Below are 19,080 nucleotides of genomic sequence, written 5' to 3'. Positions count from 1 at the left end.
ATACTCAGCATGCCCTGCTTCAAGTTAGTAGTTCAGGCCCTATTTGAAATGCATGGATGGTAAAACATATGAAGAGAAAAAATACATGGTGGTAGAAATGCATGTGCAAAATGGAGTATTAGAAAACATAGGAATAAACCATTTGGAATGACCATTTTAAATTATAGAAATTGGATGAGAAAAATAGACTCAAAAATAAGAAGTTGAAGGTACGACAAACTTTTCTTAAAAATTATGTATGCATTATGCTATTCCTCTGAAATTTTTACATGGATTTGGAAATCTCCCATCCTTGGTTTCAAAGAACTCAAATAGAAAAAATTTCTATAGGAATGGAATCATGTAAATTCATTCACAAATCCTTGGTTTCAAAGGAGAACTCGATGGATGAAACAACAAATTCCTACTGAAGAAAAAAGTTAAGGGCCCCTTTGAATCGTAGGAATGAAAAAACAGAGAAATAGAAAAAACACAGGATTCTGACAGGAATACAATTGTAAAACAAAGGATTGCAAAACACAGTAAAACATAGGAATGGCCGTTTGATTGGACCAAAGGAAAAACGCAGGAATCAGATGAGAGAGATAGACTCAGAGGAAATGTTCCAATAGGTTAGACCTCTTGCAAACTTTCCTCCAAAATGTGTGTAGGATTACCCATTTCATAGGAATTTTAAAGGATTGTATATGATTCAATCCTTTGTTTCAAAGGTCTTCATAGGATTTTTTTTCTATAGGATTAAAATCCTTCAAAATTCCTACATTTTTTTCTACAGATCAAAGGGACCTAAAAGGGCAATATCACAGAATTTTTTTTAAAAAATGTTCGATTTCCCTACTTGAACATCAGTGCGTGTCCTACTGTACTTCAGCATTTCGAAGCAAAAGAGGGCATACAGTTTGGTACAGTAGCCTTTCACATGATTGGAGAGGTGAATGCCCATTTGTCCCCACCACCGTCGGCTTTTGCTTTTGCGATTGGCATGCCCCCCGCACGCAGCAGCAGGCGCGGCGCACCGCAGGGCAGCAGCCGCAGCAGTACACAGTCACCCTGTCCTCGGTAACCGGACGGCGACGAGTCGTCGACGACGGCGAGCCCTGTGCCCCGATCGATGGATGGAACGGCGAGCGAATCGCGCCCAAAAGATCTTGCCAATCAAAGCAACCCGACGGGACCGCGCCCCCCCCCCCCCCCCCCCCGGGTTCACATCGTCTGCCGTTTTGGCTGACGGCAAACATTACCGTTGCATTCATCCCTGCCACATATCTTTTTATCAACGGATGCATGCAGTGGTTCCACCATTTATGATTAATTAGGGACTACTAATCAGCAGAATCACTTATTTCTCTTTCAAAGAAAATCAGCAAATAGAATCTCAGGGGCAAATCGCGCGAGAACAAAAGTAGAGCTGAGGGAAAGCTCATGCTTTTTGACGCCAAGAAAATGGATCGACTGACAGAAGCAGAGCAGAGCAGAGCAAAATACTACAGCTAAGCAAGCTTCTGTTATACTAAGAAGCTATTCAAATACTTGAACAATAGTATATGTCTTATAAAATATTTAAGTATTCATTTGACAAAAATAGCATTGCTGCACTACTACTATATCCCAGATAGAGTATTTTTCATCCAAAAACTAGCAGCGAAATGAAGCTACTGATGAAATTCTTCATAATACAACTCTCATCCATCTGATAAAAGATTTTGTTGTTCTGGTTCTGCTGTTCCTGGGTGAATAGACATTTGGTGTCGATCCATATTCTTGGCGCCAAAAAGCAGGAGCTGTCCCTCTGCTCTGCTTTTGTTCTCGCGCGCTTTGCCGCTGAGATTCTATTTGCTGATTTTTTGGAAAGAGAAATAAGTGATTCTATATGCTTTTGTTGACAGAAGGATGTGTGGCAGGGATGAAGGCAACGGCAATGTTTGCCGTCAGCCAAAACGCCGTCAGCCAAAACGGCAGACGATGTGAAACCCACCCCCCCCCCCCTCTTCCCCCCTCTCTGCCGGTGTGCGTAGTGCATCACCCCGTGCGATCGATCGATGGCACGACGAGCCGAGCCGCCGGGTGCGGAGAGCCGGAGACCGTGCGCTGGGGTGGGGGCGACGCGTCTCGGTGCCCGTGCCCCTCATGCGTCACCTGTGCTCCCTAGCTAGGAGTACCACTCGTAGCAGTAGCGTTGGGCCCCTTGGTTATTTCGATCTCCTCCCGATCTCTTCCTCTCTCTAGTCTACGTCGTGTCCGTCTCAGTCTGACTCGGTGTCTAATCGCTGGGCATGAGGGCTCGATTGCTGCATGACTTCAATAATTGCCGCTGCTACTACTACTCCCCCCACCGGTGCGTCGCGTGTGCGTGGCAAGCCCAGCCGTGGAGGGTCCATGCATCGTCGTTCGACATGCTCACAAAGTTGTGGATCCGGATCGTCTGCAGTACCGCAGAGGGGTACTGTTTATGTGAGAGGAACAGTGAATTAATGCCATGAACAGTGTCTCTTTACTGTAGCTACAGGACCTAAAACACTGTTGAGTACTGTTTGGTACTGTGCTGAATTTACTGTAGCGAAAAATCTGATCCTTTCACTCTCGATCGGACGGTCCACAGTGATCTTAATGCGCAGCACTGTTCATCCTCTGCATTAGTACCTCTAATGCAGAGGATCCGAATTCCAAAGTTGTTGGGGGGTTTAGCACCAGTGCGTGTGTGTCCGGTTTTGAGACCACTCCATTCAATTGCATGCATCAATGCGTGTAGAGTGATGGAAGTTTTCGATGAGGTATTGATGAGAATTATGCGCGCCACAGGGGGGCGTGCCAATCAAATACATGTACTCCCTCCGTCTCACGATATAAGCGATTTTAAGTTTTTTCTTCTAATATTTGACCACTCGTCTTATTCAAATTCTTTTTACAAATATAAAAAACGAAAAGTTATGCTTAAAATACTGTAGATAATAAAGTAAGTCACAAATAAAATAAATAATAATTTTAAAATTTTTTGAATAAGACGAGTAGTCAAACATTACAAGAAAAACTCAAAATCCCTTATATTATGGGACAAAGGGAATATAATTAAAGTGCCTGGTTTATGTACTAATGTTACTATACGAAAACATAAATTTCGTTGCAAGCAGCAAGCGCAAGTACCGGATACTCATAAGAGCAGGTACAATACCAAGCTATAAGCTAGCTATAACCACATATCGAGAATAAAAGAGAAGAGAGAGTAGAAAACGGACTACAAATTTGTAGCCGGCTACAACAAAGACTCCAAGACGTTATGTGTGTATGAGATGTGGGACCGGGTATTAATGTCGTACTATATTTTTTATAGATAACTATTATATGAATGGACTATTAGATTAACTATAGATGATTTATATCCAGCAGTTGGCTATACTATTGAACTTGCTCTAATGCAGAGGACGTAGTACCCGTTAGAGCACCCGCAATGGTAAAGTAAGGTGCTATCTATAAAACATGTACATCTCAGCAATAGACTAAATTAATAGTAAACCACTTCAATGGTATGTCTACATGGGTATCTATAGCTCTCTAATCAATTGCCTCGTTTTTTTCTATAGACTATCTCCAGATTAGTAGATAGCTTTGCTCTCTCTCTTCATTTAATCTCTTCCAAGTAGGAAAATATGCTGACATGGATATCTTGTAGAGAGCCTATAGATAACCATTGCGGGTGCCCTTAGTAGTAGTGGCGTTATTTCGCTGCAGCGTGGGATCGCCTGCGTGCGTGTATACGTATACGAGCGTCGTACTGTGCAAGCGAGATGAAGATCGTGCCTCCATTAACGGCTCGTACTGTGTCGTGCAGCCGTACAGGTACACCGAACTGGCTGTGACCTGACCTCTGAGGCTGCGTTCTTTCTTCTTCTCAACAGTGATTACGGAAAACGGAGCGATCCATTAGCACATGATTAATTAAGTATCTGCTATTCTTTTTTAAAAAAATGGACTAATATGATTTTTTTAAGTAACTTTCGTATAGAAACTTTTTACAGAAAAATGCACCGTTTAGTAGTTTGAAAAGCGTGCTAACGGAAAACGAGGAGGACTATCCTGAAAAGAACGCAGCCTGAGTGCTCGCACTGTAGAGTGCCTCCGTCTTAAAAAAAAAAGATAAACCCTGATTTCCGTGTCCAATTTTGACTGTCCGTTTTATATCCGTTTTATATGAACTTTATTTATAATTCGTATTTTTATTGTTGTTAGATGATAAAACATAATTAATATTTTATGCGTAACTTGTCTTTTTAATTTTTTTCATAATTTTTTTAAATAAGACGGACGGTCAAACATTGGGCACGGAAACTAGTGTTTATCCCTTTTTTTTTTTTTTTGACGGAGGGAGTAGTAGGCTCACCGTGAACGCGTGAGCCACACCAGCTCGAAAAATGAAGCCGCGGGTTTACCATGACGCGAGGCTGGGGCTCGACAACAAACAGTGGCGCGTGCAGGCGGCCCGTCGGACAGGAGCAAAACAGACGGAAGCTTTGCAAGCGCGCCAGCAATCCAGCATGCAGCCCCGGCCGTAAGCTGGCTGCTGCTGGTGGCAGCATCGCAGCAAGGCAGGCGTAGTGGGATGCGCCCCGCCGCGCGCGCGACGCGATGCCCCGCGATTAATGCCCACGGCGCGTGTGCCGTCGCGCCCCAACAATAAATTCTCGGTGGCCGACGACGGAGAGGGGGGGCGGGGCGCAGCGCAGCGCAGGCGGGGTCGACGCATTTACCGCGCCGCGGCCGCGGCACGTGACGCCGTCCTGTAGCGCGCGCGCGACGGCCGGGGGCGCGGGCGCGGCCGTACCAGCATGTGCACGTGGTGGTCGTGGTCGCGCGCGCGCGCCCTCTCGAACGGTGGCCCCTGCGGCTGGGTAGCGACACGGTATGGAGGGAGTTCAGGACGGCTTGGGGGTGATTTTGCAGCGCGCCGCCTGTGCGTCGCACATGGAGTCCGCGGCCGCTGCCAGTGTATGCTGGTTCGGGACAGCACGGGGAGGTGGGGCGTCCATATAGTCCATACGTGCGCGACAGGGAACGTAGGAGTACGTACGTACGAGACGGGAAGCAACGACAAAAATACGAGGGAGGATGTGAGACGTGAGTAGGTGACCCTTTTGGGCGTGCCCACAGTACGGCGCAGCTTCTCCGTAAAAGAATGATCTGGTAATGTACATGTAGCTTAATTAATGAGGCTTAGTTAAGCCTTGAGCCAACCCAACCTAAAAGCCCAGTCCAAGCCCAACCTGACTCAAACATGGCCCACACCCAAATTTTGGAATGTTCAACATGAGGTAAACTATATACTCCCTAAAAAAAGAGTATATATCTACATAACATTCAAAAGTTTTATGACGAAAAACATTTAAATAGTATAATTACACTATAACTAATATGTAACAATAATATAACTCCTATGTAACTGCCGCAAAAACATACAACACGTACAGAAAACACACGATTTTTTCCCTACACTTCTACAGCACGAATCTTGATGCTTATCCGATGATCCACATTTCAAAAGTTTCATACCTGATTTTTCTGTCGACAATTTACAAAACCGTAAAAAAAAACACGTGGTATACTCTCTTGGTCCTAAAAACAAGTCATTTTGGCCACTACCCAGTTTAACTTTTAACCCCCTAGTTACAATTGTAGTTGCGCTAGCACGAAAAAGTAGTTGGAGTGGCTGATTCAGTATCACCACCACTAAAGCCTTTTAAAGTAGCATAGATAAGAATTGTGGTAGCTCATTCAATTTATACCACCAGTTCGATTTTTTTTCTTCACCTTGTCTTCATCATCTCCAATGGTTCCTGCTCTATTGTTGTCTTCCAAGCCTACTCTAATCTGGTGGGGTTGGCTAAAAGTGTGTTCTTTTCTCTCCTTTTCCAATTTCTACTCTCTCGTTTTCAATGCACATGTTTCTTTAACTACTAAAATGATATGTTATTTGCAAAATAAATATAAGAAAGTTGTTTTTAAAAATCATATTAGCATATTTTTCAAGTTATTTAATCGAGTACTTAACTAATCACACGTTAATATGTCACTCTATTTTCGTGCCAGAATGGATGAGTTTCCAACTATCACCTTAGAACATAGCCTAAGAGTTTGGTGCACTAGCGAAGGGGACCTAGGACGAAAGTGGCATGCTAAGAGTATTGAAATTTTGAGTAATCCAAATATAATAAATACTAAAATCCATTAAGAAATTACTGATGTCCTGCATGTGTACTCCCTCCGTCCCAAAAACCTAATCTAGGAGCGGATATGACCCCTCTTAGTACAACGGATCTAGACGAAGGGTTGTCCAGATTCGTTGTACTAGGAGGGGTCGCATCCTGTCACGCCCAGAAATTCACGAACCAGAATTTCTAAGCTGAATGTGCATTAAATCCCTGTCTAGGACCAGCCAGGGTATACGAACGACAATTGTTGACATACAGATCCACGTCTTACAAAAATATAAAAGATTACAGATGCAGCGAAAAAAGATAAAAGCGAGCTAAACTTGGAAGCTTGACTTCTGCAGTGGGGCGACTCCACTCCACAGGCAATCCTTGACGGCAGCGACGAAACCAACTTCGACAAGACAGCTCCCACAAGGAAGATCTTCAGCTCTGGTGTGGGGGAAAAGAGAGCAAGACTGAGTACTACCCACTGTACTCAGCAAGTCATACCGGAAGAGGAGGTATGATACAGGATATATCCAAAGGAGGCTAAGGGCATAAAGCAGGCATTTAAAAGCAGAAGTTGAAAGCAGTAAAACAATTGTAGTAGATTAAGCAAGATTAACTAATCACTGTCCAACGCTACACCACGTTACAACAGGCCCAACCAACCACCTGAACTATACCAGTTCATTAAGCTAAACTAGGGGTGAGACTAATCACGGTGAATCTGGTGGATCGCCCATAACTGCGGGCAGGGCTATTCGAATAGTTTTACTCTGGCCAGAGGTGTACAACTGTACCCACAAGACACGATTCCATACATGTCGCCATGCCCCGAAGTATCACCATGATACTGCAAAGGGGGAAATCGTGATAAGACCCTCCGCATAACCCTCCCCTAACCATCCACACCACGCTAAGGTTTCACCCCATCCCTCAAAAGGCAGTGAGCGGTCCCCTCTTGCGCCGCGGTGAATCCGACAGCTGGACAACCGGACACTCCGGCCGACCCAACTCCATCACGCCCACCCTCGCCACCGGTGCCTAGGAAAGGGTCGAGCTATACTTCAGATCAAGCAGTTACCCACTCCCGCTTGTGGTAAGCACGGTAAGTCTCTCAGGGTTTCCCGTGAACTGGTCCTTAATTGCTATGAGTGCGACCAGCAAAACCATGCACCCACAGCCCACCATTTAGTGTATTTCCTAAACCAACATCTAATCATTTTGATACCCAAGTTATCAATGGCATATGGTAAACAATATATGGCTGAATAATAGGACCTATCCCACATGATATTGTAAAAGAATGCAACATTTAATAGAAATGCGGGATATTTGTAAATTGGGTACAATATGATCAATTGTATTGCATGACTTGCCTTGCTCTCGCAGTGATGAGACCACAGCAACGTCTTCGAGGAACCGCGGATCGACGAAACGGCCGAAATCTACGCGACAAACAAATCACACAAGCAAAACACACTATAAGACTACTGAAACAGAGAACAAAAATATTTTCAATAGATTCTAGGGATTTTTATGAATTTACTGAGACTTGAATGGACTTAATCGGAGCTCGGATGAATTACTTATGAATTTTAGAAGATAAACTATGTTTTTACTACTAAAGAAAAATCCTTAATCAATTTTATTGCGCAATATTACCCAGGGCTGACGTCAGCGAGGGGGGAGGCGGCGCCGACAGGTGGGCCCCGCTTGTCAGCGGTACAAGGGGAGAGGGAGGGGGTGCCGACATACGGGCCCCACCGGCTGCAGCTCAAAAAGGGGAAGGGAGAGGGAGGCGCCGGCCGGGCTCGGCTTGGCCTCAAGGCCGACCGGCCGACCAAAGCGAGGCGGCAGCGAGGCACGGCCACCGACGGCGATGACCGGCGGCGCGGGAAGCGGCGGCGACGGCCGAAAGGCGGCGGCGCATGGCCGGAGCAGCGGCGTGGCTCGGCACTCACGGGAAGGGGGAGGAAAGGATGGGGAGGGAGGCCCCACCAGTGACACGGCGGCCGAAGCGGAAGGCGAAGGCGGCGACGACGACCCGGCGAGAGGAGGGGCGGACGAGCGGTGGCGACACCTAGAGGAGGGGAGGAGAGGAGTTAGGGATGGAGAGGACGACCGCGATGACCAAAGTGGCCGGCCGGAGATGGATGAAAATGGAGAGCTCACCGGCGAGCGAGGGAAACGGGGCTTCGGGGTGATCGGCGGCAGCCAAGCGGCGGCCGAGGAGCGGGCGGCACTGACGAGCACGACGGCGGCGGTGGCGTGGCGTGGCGGCGGCTCTAGCGGCGGCGGTGCGCGGCCGGAGATGGGCGGCGGCGGCGGAGCTCGGGTGTGGCAATGCGGCGGCGGTAGAGAGCGCGGGAATGGGGGAAACGAGAGAGGGGGCTCGGGAGAGTGCTTTTATGGGCGAGGGAGGGGAGGACGTGGCCGGGGATGGCCCCTATTGCGCCGGCGACGTGGGGTAGTGGGGAGGAAGAGAGAGAGAGAGGAGAGACGGGATTCAAACCGAATCCCGGCCTCTAAACGGGCGCGCGCGGGAGAGGTGGAGGAGGTGGGCGGTGACGTGGGTGCAAGGTGCGGGCGGAGTGGGGGTGCGGATAAGGCGGGAAACGGCGGCGGCGTGGGGAGGTGGGGCGCCGGCGTGGGCGGCGGGAGGTTAGGGACGACCGACAGGTGGGGCCCACCTGTCGGCGCCCGAGAGAGAGAGGGAGGGAGGGAGGACTTCGGGGAGGGGAAGGGAAGGAGGGGGCTGGCCCAGCAAGGAGGGCGCGCGGGAGGGAGGTTGGGCCGACGGCCCAACAAGGAAAAAGAAGGGAAAGAAATGTAGAAAAAGAAAAAGACTTTTCCTGGAATTAAATATTGCACTTGCTCATTTTTAATTGGTTAAAATTACTTTTAAGGCTCTGAAAATTCCACTAAAAATCTTGTTAATGTATTGTGACATGTGAAACCCAAGAAAAATCCCACAATGCCATTTCCAATTATTAATTGTATTTATTACTTAGGGATTTAGCTCTAGGTTAATTAAAACAATTTCTTCGGATGATTTATTAAACAATTTTTTTAAAAAAACAACGGAAAGGGGAAACTTCAAGGCGTGAAACATCCCCTCTTAGGTTATGTTTTTTTGGATGAAGGGAGTACTAATTAATAAGGGAATTGACATATACTAGCATAACACATTTAGAACATAGGAGCATCCCTAATAAGTACTCTCTTATATTATAAGTCTCGTTTTGATTTTTTAACTTCTTTAAATCTAACCAAATCCATAAAAAAAATTGGCATCATTTATAACATCAAATTAGTTTCATTAAATAAAACATTAAATATATTTTTATAATATATTTATTTTGTGTTGAAAATATTACTAATTTTTTCTATAAATTTTGTCAAACTAAAAAAAATATATCTATCTATTATATACTAAAAGTCCATTAAACTTCCTACAAACGCTCTCAAGCCGCCACGTGAGACTCCTACAAACGCTCCTAGGCCGTCACGTGGCTCTATCTAATTTGACCGTTGATTTTTACTTAAATTGGTGGACCCAATATTTTAGACCATTAGATTATATTTTCACTTAAATTGGTGGACTCGACATTTCAGGTAGGTTATTAGATTAGATGTATTTTATTTTAAAGAAACTAATTATTTCGTTACTCTGATACGTACGTACATGGGAGAAACAAGAAAAAAAACCACTCACGGAATTACTATAAAATCAATAAGAAAGAACCATACGTACTTGGTAAAATTGATGATATTTAGAATATGTTTTTCTATTATTTAAAGATATAAAATATTTTACTCTATAAATTTACGTAAATACCACCATTGATTCTCATTTAAATTGGTAGACTGTCACGCCCAGAAATTCACGAACCAGAATTTCTAAGCTGAATGTGTATTAAACCCCTGTTCAGGACCAGCCAGGGTACACAAACGACAATTGTTGACATACAGATCCACGTCTTACAAAAATATAAAAGATTACAAATGCAGCGGAAAAGATAAAACAAGCTAGACTTGGAAACTTGACTTCTGCAGTGGGGCGACTCCACTCCACAGGCAATCCTTGACAGCAGCGACGAAACCAACTTCGACAAGACAGCTCCCACTATGAAGATCTTTAGCTCTGGTGTGGGGGAAAGAGAGCAAGATTGAGTACTACCCACTGTACTCAGCAAGACATACCGGAAGAGGAGGTATAATGCAAGATATAACCAAAGGAGGCTAAAGGTTCTTTTGCATTAAGCTAGCATTTAAAAGCAATAGTTGAAAGCAGTAAAACAGTTGTAGTAATTAATCAGTATTAACCAATCACTGTCCAACGCTACACCACGTTGAGACAGGCCCAAACCACCACCTGAACTAACCAGTTCATTAGCTAACTAGGGGTGAGACTAATCACGGTGAATCTGGTCGACCGCCCATAACCGCGGGCACGGCTATTCGAATAGTTTTACTCTGATCAGAGGTGTACAACTGTACCCACAAGACACAGCCCCACGACACGTTCCCGTGCGCCGACATGCCACCACGACATACCGGAAAGAGGCTGTGATAGGACCCTTCGCATAACCCCCCTCTAACCGATCGCACCACACCTTAGGGTTCGCCCCTGTCCCCAGCAGGCAACGGGCAGCCCCCCTTTCATGCTGCGGTGAATCCGGAAGCCGATCAACCGGACACCCCGGCCGACCCAACTCCATCACGCCCACCCTCGCCTGGGTACGTCGGCTAGAGGAAAGCTACACTATAAGCCCAGCCGTTGCCCACGCTGGCTTGTGGTAAGTACGGTAAGTTCTTCCAGGGCATCCCGCGAACCGGTCCTTAATCGCCATGGGCACGACTAACAAAACCATGCACCCACAGCCCACCATGTAGTGTATTTTAATTAACCAACACCATTACGGTGGCACTAAACCAAAGCTATGCCAATAATCAAAGTCTATGCTTTAATGTGATCCCCTTTGTGTACTAGTTGAACTAAGCATGGCTAAGCATTTCCTAAACCAACATCTAGTCATTTTAGTACCCGAGTTATCAATGGCATAAGGTAACTAATATATGGCTGAGTAGTAGGATTCATCCCACATGATATTGTAAAACAATGCAATATTTAATAGAAATGCGGGACATTTGTAAATTGGGTACAATATGATCAATTGTAATGCATGACTTGCCTTGCTCTCGTACTGATGAGACCACAGCAACGACTTCGAGGAACCGCGGATCGACGAAACGGCCGAAATCTACGCGACAAACAAAGCACACAAGCAAAACATGTTATAAGACTACTGAAACAGGAAACAAAACCATTTTTAATGGATTCTATACATTTTTATGAATTTACTAAGACTTGAATGGACTTAATCGGAGCTCGGATGAATTAGTTATGATTTTTAGAAGATTATCTATGTTTTTACTATAAAAGAAAAACTCTTAATCAATTTATTGCGCAATAACTCATCCCAGGACTGACGTCAGCACAAGGGGGGCGGCGCCGACATGCGGGCCCCACGGGTCAGCGGCTCGAGAGAGAGTGAGGGAGGGACGCAGGCACGTGGGCCCCACTGGCAGTGGCACAAGGCGGGAGGGGTTGCGGCTGGCAGGCGGGCCCCACCGGCCGTGGCTCCAAAAGGGGGGGGGGGGGGTGGCACCTGGCTCGGCTCGGCTCCGAGCCGACCGGCCGGCCATGGGGTGGCGGCGCGCGCGGAGCTGGCGGCGGGACATGGTTACCGGCGGCGGAGCGGGAGTCGGAGGCGACGGCTGGAAGCGGCGGCGGGGGAGGCGGCGGCGGCCGACGCGGAAGGCGGCGGCGTCGGCCGAAGGCGACGGCGAGTGCGTGGAGAGGGGCGGCGCAAACGAGAGAGATGGGAAAAGGGAGGAGAGGGGATCCTCACCGGCGAGCACGGCGGCCGGCGCGAAGGACGAAGGCGGCGGCGATGACCCGACGAGCGTAGGGGCAGACGGGCGGCGGTTGCACCTACGGAGGAAAATGGAGAGGAATTAGGGGTTGGGAGGAAGCTCACGGCGGCTAGCGTGGCCGGTCGGAGATGGGAAGGGCGGCGAAACTCACCGGCGCACGGAGAGAGAGGTGTTCCGGCGGCGGGATTGGATGGGGATGCGGCTGCCGGGGTAGCTTTGGCGGCGGCGAAGCTAACGGCGGCGGCGGATTGGCTCGGCGGCGGCTCTAGCGGTGGCGGCGTGCGGCCAGAGCACGGCGGCGAGCGGCGGCGCTAGAGGAGATCGGCGCGAGCGCGGTAGAGGGCGTGCGAGAGCGTGGCGAAAAGGGGAAAAGGGAGAGGGGGACGCGGGGAAGCTTTATAGGGGCTCGGGAGGGGCGGACACGGCCGGGAAGCCCCCCGATTTGGCTGGCGACGTGGGGGAGGGAGAGAAAGAGAGAGAGAGAGACGGATTCAAAACCGAATCCCGCCCTCTCTGGCCGCGCGCGCGGGGCGGGAAGGCGTGGGGAAGGTGGCGGCGACGTGGGCGCGGCGACGTGGGGCGAGTGGAGGAGGTGGGGTGCCGGCGGTGCGGGCGGTTGGAGCTCCGGCTCCAACGGCCGGAGGTAGGAGACGACCGACAGGTGGTCCCCACCTGTCGGCGCCCGAAGAGAGAGGGAAGGAGGGAGGACTTCGGGGAGGGGAGGAGAAGCGGGCCGGCGCGGGAAGGAATGGGCCGGCGGCCCAAGAAAAAGGAAAAAGGAGGGAAAATGAAAGATAAAAAGGAAAAAGGATTTTCCTAGGGATTTAATATTGCACTTTGCTTATTTTTATTGGTTAAAATTATTTACAAGTCTCTGAAAATTCCACTAAAATTCCTGTTAGCATATTTTGACATGTAGAATCCAAGAAAAATTCCACATGTTGATTCTGATTATTATTTGCATTTATTAATTTGAGGAATTAGCTCTAGGTTAAATTGAACAATTTCTTCGGACGATTTATTTTACAAATTTTAAAGCTGGAAAGGGGAACTTCAGGGCGTGACACAGACCAAATCGATATTTTAGAATATTAGATTAGATGTATCCATTATAAACTAAAAGTCCATTAAACTTCCTAAAAATGCCATCTAACCATCAGTTTCCACTTAAATGGGTAGATCCATCGGATATACTTTTAGGAAAATCGTAAGCCACCATGTTTTATGTCTTAAACAGTAGATAAAATAACAGAAAATGTGAGAAAATAATGGTTCATCGGTTTCACTTAAATCATTTAGATAAAATCGAAAAAACCACCCCTCCACTTCGCCCTCCCCCACACATACGCACAACACGACATTACTCATCCCATCCCTTATCGGCTTGAGCTCTCCACTCTACCCATTCCTGTTTATATAGTGAGAAAAAATAAACAATATTAAAACATGCATAAATTCAAAGCTACACATCTTATTTCTAATCTAAATATTGTTCTATTTATAATTAAACCAAAGATTTAAAGATCCATGAGGCCTATATTTTGAACTGGTATAAAATATAAAATAAAGCAAGTAATAGAATATGTCAATAGGGACTCAATTGAACTATTTAGAGAAAACGTAATAAGTTCGCAAAAAAATTGGTTCTTGCATTCACTAAAATTGGACCAACCATCGCATGTTCCATTTTCGTAATAATTTTAAAATGCTTAGACATTAATGGCCCTACATCTTTCCTATATATTACACATATAAACCGCACAAAGGTTCGCAGTATATAGTTCATTGAAAAGTTATATTTGTTACTATTAAATTGAAAATTTTGGATTCATGCTAACTAGGTATGTTCTTTTGAAAAATATAGTATAGATCACACAAATCACATGGAAGCGAGGTATATGACATGCCTTTATAAATTTATATATAAGTATGTAACAACTTGCATCAACTTAAACCGACTAGAAGGAGAACTACTTGATGGTACAAATAAAACCTATTTATTATCAATAATAGTTCTTTAGAATTTGTTAAAAAAGCAAGTAAACATTCTATTAAAAAATAACAAAACAACTTATTTCTAATTTACACTTCATTTGTTAGACACGTTTTCCAAACAAACTGAATCGAACTTCTTTCTATATAATAAAGAGATCGTAGATAATTATTTATACATATGTATTAAATATTATATATTTTAAAACCTAAAAAATATCTTGGAAAAATTATCAAAGCAAAATGCCAATGAACAACAGATGCCTCACCTGATGTGTTCTGTTAAAAAGAAACTTGCCCGCGCAAATACGCGGGCTAACTTCCTAGTTTGATTAAAAAAAGTTAAAACGACTTATAATATAAAACGTAGAGAGATCAGCTACTACATTCGTCAAAAATATGAAGGATATTAATTGCTCATGTACTACTATCCATCACCAATTTGATATCCCTGTAGATACTATCGATGGCATTGCTAGAAAAATCCATCCATTATCATACACATGCTCAAGTATGTATTATTGCTACATTGGATCCCTAGCATCTCATGATACAAATAGAAACTAACCATACTCCTAGTATATACTACTGCCATCATCAATTTTTGCTTTTGGACATCAAAACCATACTCAATCCTCGAAAAATTGCAAGGAATGGAAAAAAAAAAACCTAAAGGCAACCGAAGATGGAGCACACAAGTGCTCCCCACTCGTTTTTTGGGCGCGTGCCGAACGAAGAGGCGTTGTAGCTGCATAATTCCTAGCTAGCTCGTCGTAGGAACACCAAAGTTGGGGCCGGCCGGTCACTTTTGCGGTGGAAGGAACCCCTGGGTACTACTAGTACGCGATACAAACACGGATGATTGCGTCCTTATGCGTTTTTTCGCATGCACTTCGACGGATCGATCGATCGATGGATCACACACACATCAACCCCAACCGCAGGCCATCATCACCGGCATCATGGCAGTAGGAGGCCTCGACACCTCGATCGCTCAGTCGTTCGCTCGCCTGCTCCTCTCATCTCTGTACGTAGCCCAGCCGCGGCAGCAGCCGCCATCATGCCGCATGATTGCAGCGAGACAACGGCCCATCGACTCTGTCCCCATTGCCGCACATACTATCAAACAGGATTGCTCGATCGATCGATCGATCGATCGATCTACGACTACTACTACCACTGTCAGCAGCATGCTCGCAGCGGTGGTCGTAGTAGTTGTAGGCACAACCTGCATGCCCACAACAATGATGATGATGGCGGATGGCCGGAGTGCATATGCGTTGGCCTGCAGTGCAGTGAAGCCCGGTGGATGAGGAATTGATGATGGCCGTAATCATGCCTGCATGCAGAGGAGAAGGGAATTCTCCCATTCCTGGTCAGTTTCACATGCTTCCGCACTGGGCTTCTACAGGTGTGACAGTGTCTTTTGCTCGTTCCATGGAATTATACAATCTAATTAGCATCATTAGTCTTCATGCAGGCCAAGAGAATAAAAAATACACGCAAATCCAACGTGCTACTGTACGTACTAGTACTCTCCCCGTCTCATTTTAAGTGCAGCTATGTTTTTCCGTGTCTAACTTTGATCGTCTGTTTTATTTTAATTTTATTTAAAAAAATTAAAAACATAAGTCACGAGTAAAGTATTATTCATGTTTTATCATCTCATAGCAACAAAAATACTAATTATAAAAAATTTTCAAATAAGACGGATGATCTAAGTTGGACACAAAAACTCATGGTTGTACTTACAATGTGATGGAGAAAGTAATATGCTGCACGACTAATCATTCTGTCTTTCTTTCAATTTTTCCCCCTAAGAGAGTGTCATTATGCGTGTAATGCATCATGCGCTATATTTACTATACTCTCTCCTAGCCTCCTGATAAACTTAGGCTGTGTTTAGTTCGTACTGAAGTTTGAAAATTTGGTTAAAATTAGAACGATGTGATTAAAAAGTTGTGTGTATGAAATGCCTCCTGATAAACTTAGGCTGTGTTTAGTTCGTACTGAAGTTTGAAAATTTGGTTGAAATTAGAACGATGTGATTAAAAAGTTGTGTGTATGAAATGCTTGCTGTGATGAAAAAGTTAAAAGTTTGAAAAATAAAACTTTGGAACTAAACAGGGCCTTAGCATATAATCTATTTTATTTAAAAAAATACTCCTAATGGCAGCACATAGCGCTTGTCTCATTCTGAAACAAGAAACGCTGGACATAATCAAACTAGTTGTCTGAACTCCAAAAATACTCCTACCAAACACTAGTCTCCACTACATTACCACTAGTACTCACTCCCAAACAAAGACACAATCCCAAGGTCACAAAAAAAACCCGAGAAAAATCCACGCAAAAATCCTGGAGGATTCAACAACAGCAGCAGCAGCCATTCTTTTATCTTTTTAAAATATAAAATATGTTTATAGCTGACCTATAGCTTGCTATCGTAACTGCTCTTATCCCATCCATGAGCGGCTGCTGCGTGGCCAGCTTTCTGCTAAAGATTGCGGGTGCTATTTTTAAAAGGGGAAAGATTACGTAACCCCAGTGATGATTACGGTAATTATTGTCGCCTGCCTGCTACTAGTACTCCACTGTACTACCAATCCATCCATCCAAACCCTTTTTTTTCACGTAGCCCCCCGGCGAATCCGCGAATTGCAGCTCGCCGTGTCGCCGGCCGACCGGGGCTTTTTCCTTTCCTCCGGGTCACGTGCGGCCTCGTCAACCGGTCAAACCCCGCCATTATCACGCAGCCACATACGCGCCGGAGGGAAGCGAGCGAGAGAGGTGTGAAGTGTGAGGTGGTCAGGTCGTCTTCTTCCTTCGCTGCTGCTATAAAACCTCGCGGCGGCTTGCGCGATTACGAGGTTTTCCATTGCTGTGTGTGAGTGAGGTGAGTGAGTGAGTGACGGATTGTTGGGAGAGATGGAGCTGGGGTTGAGCTTGGGGGAGGCTATGGCGGATGCTGGGAGGGAGCTGGTTCTTGGGCTTGGGATGGGGAGGAGGGAGGAGGCGGCGGAGGCGGGGAGGAGGGATCATGAGGTGAGGAGGGAGCTGGAGTTCGGGTCGATGTCGAGCAGGTGCGGTGGTTCTTCGCCGGAGCCGACGGTGCGGCTCACGCTTCTGCCCATGGTGCCCGGCCTTGGCCTCCCATGGCCGCCGCCGCCGCCGCCGTCGTCCGAGAGCAGTGAGTGCGGCGATGGTGGATGGGTTTTTTTGGTGGTGGTGTTGAGATGGGTTGGTTGATGCGATCTGTGTGGTTGGGTGGCAGGGCATTTGGAGGCGTCGACGCGGGGATTCGACGTGAACCGCCCGCCGTCGTCCGGCGGCGGCGGCGGCGGCGGCGGCGCGGAGGAGGAGCAGGACGACGTGGCCGGGGCGGCACTCTCGTCGTCCCCCAACAACAGCGCCGGATCCTTCCCGATGGATGACTTCTCCGGGCACGGCCTCGGCGGCAACGACGCGGCCCCTGGCGGTGGCGGCGGCGACCGCTCGTGCTCCCGCGCCAGCGACGAGGACGACGGCGGCTCCGCGCGCAAGAAGCTCCGCCTCTCCAAGGAGCAGTCCGCGTTCCTCGAGGAGAGCTTCAAGGAGCACAGCACCCTAAACCCCGTAAGCTTCTCTTCCTCTCATCGATCGAACACCATGGCGTCGTCGTCGTCGTCGTCGTCGTCTCGCTCTCCTAACGTTGCGTCTCGGTTGCGTTGTGTCGCGAGCAGAAGCAGAAGCTGGCGCTGGCGAAGCAGCTCAACCTCCGGCCGCGCCAGGTGGAGGTGTGGTTCCAGAACCGCCGCGCCAGGTGCGTGCACGCACACGCTCGCCGCGCACGACGACATGAATTTCCTTCTCCCTTCTCGCGAGGATCTCTAACAATTTTCGGCTGCCGCGTCGTGCTCGTGCAGGACGAAGCTGAAGCAGACGGAGGTGGACTGCGAGTACCTGAAGCGGTGCTGCGAGACGCTGACGGAGGAGAACCGGCGGCTGCAGAAGGAGCTCGCCGAGCTCCGGGCGCTCAAGACGGTGCACCCCTTCTACATGCACCTCCCGGCGACGACACTCTCCATGTGCCCCTCCTGCGAGCGCGTCGCCTCCAACTCCGCCCCGGCCACCGCCTCCTCCGCCGCAACATCGTCGACGGCCGCGCCGCCCGCGGCACCCTCATCCGGCGGCATTGCGGCCACCTCCTCCTCCGCCGCCGCCGCCGCGGCGCCGGACCACAGGCCGTCGTCGTTCGCCGCGCTGTTCTCGTCGCCGCGTGGCTTCCCGCTATCCGTAGCCCCGCAGGCGCAGCCGCCGACGAGCTCGTGACTCTTCCAACTCTCCGGCGACGGCGAGGGGCCTGTTTGTAAATTCGCTCACTTTTCTTTTATCGTTTTTTTTTGTTTTGCTCCTTTGGTTCTTTGGGATTTTTTGTGGCTTGCCAAGTGGTTTAGCGAGAATCCGAGGGGGCAGCGCGTCTGGCCGTCCGATTGGGACACGTCGACGGCGCACGATGCTTAAAGAAAAAAAATGTTGCAATAGAGCTTATTAACCTTTATAATTTCTGCGATTTTTTGTTTTCTATCAACACCATGGTTTAAATTTTACGGGTCTCTTGCAAACCAAGAGAAAATTATGCATTATTCTTGGGTGTCCTGCCATGTCCATTTGTTATAGACTTGCTACGAAATCAAATGAATTTAGGCCTCTTTGAAATACTAGATAGGAAAAACCACAGGAATAAAAAGAAAGTAAGAATTGAAATAGTATGTTTTTCTAATCCTACAGAAAATGAGAGGATGAGCTCTTTGATTGCACCACATAAACCTAAGATGTCTAACACTTTGCTTTTTTTTTTTTATGAAATTGACCATAGTAATGAAATCCTATGAAAATTTTTCTATCATCTATCTATGAATCAAAAGGACTCTATCGGATAAATTATTAGGAAAAATGAATCCTCCATTTCAAAGGAACC

General features: G+C 47.1%; 1 protein-coding gene across 1 annotated transcript; it reads left to right on the top strand.

Moving 5' to 3' along the window:
* Nucleotides 1-16,823: 16,823 nt before the first annotated feature.
* LOC4347205 (homeobox-leucine zipper protein HOX11-like) lies at nt 16,824-18,745 on the top strand. Its single transcript, NM_001422772.1, has 4 exons — nt 16,824-17,310; nt 17,395-17,735; nt 17,843-17,922; nt 18,026-18,745. Exons 1-4 carry the CDS (start codon nt 17,049-17,051, stop codon nt 18,429-18,431), a joined length of 1,089 nt encoding a protein of 362 aa, NP_001409701.1. The 5' UTR covers nt 16,824-17,048; the 3' UTR covers nt 18,432-18,745.
* The last annotated feature ends 335 nt before the right edge of the window (nt 18,746-19,080 follow it).

The sequence above is a fragment of the Oryza sativa genome, chromosome 9 (assembly GCF_034140825.1).
Source record: "Oryza sativa Japonica Group chromosome 9, ASM3414082v1".
Taxonomy (NCBI): domain Eukaryota; kingdom Viridiplantae; phylum Streptophyta; class Magnoliopsida; order Poales; family Poaceae; genus Oryza; species Oryza sativa.
The sequence above is the reverse complement of the archived record's forward strand: the minus strand, read 5'-3'. Positions and strand labels throughout refer to the sequence as shown.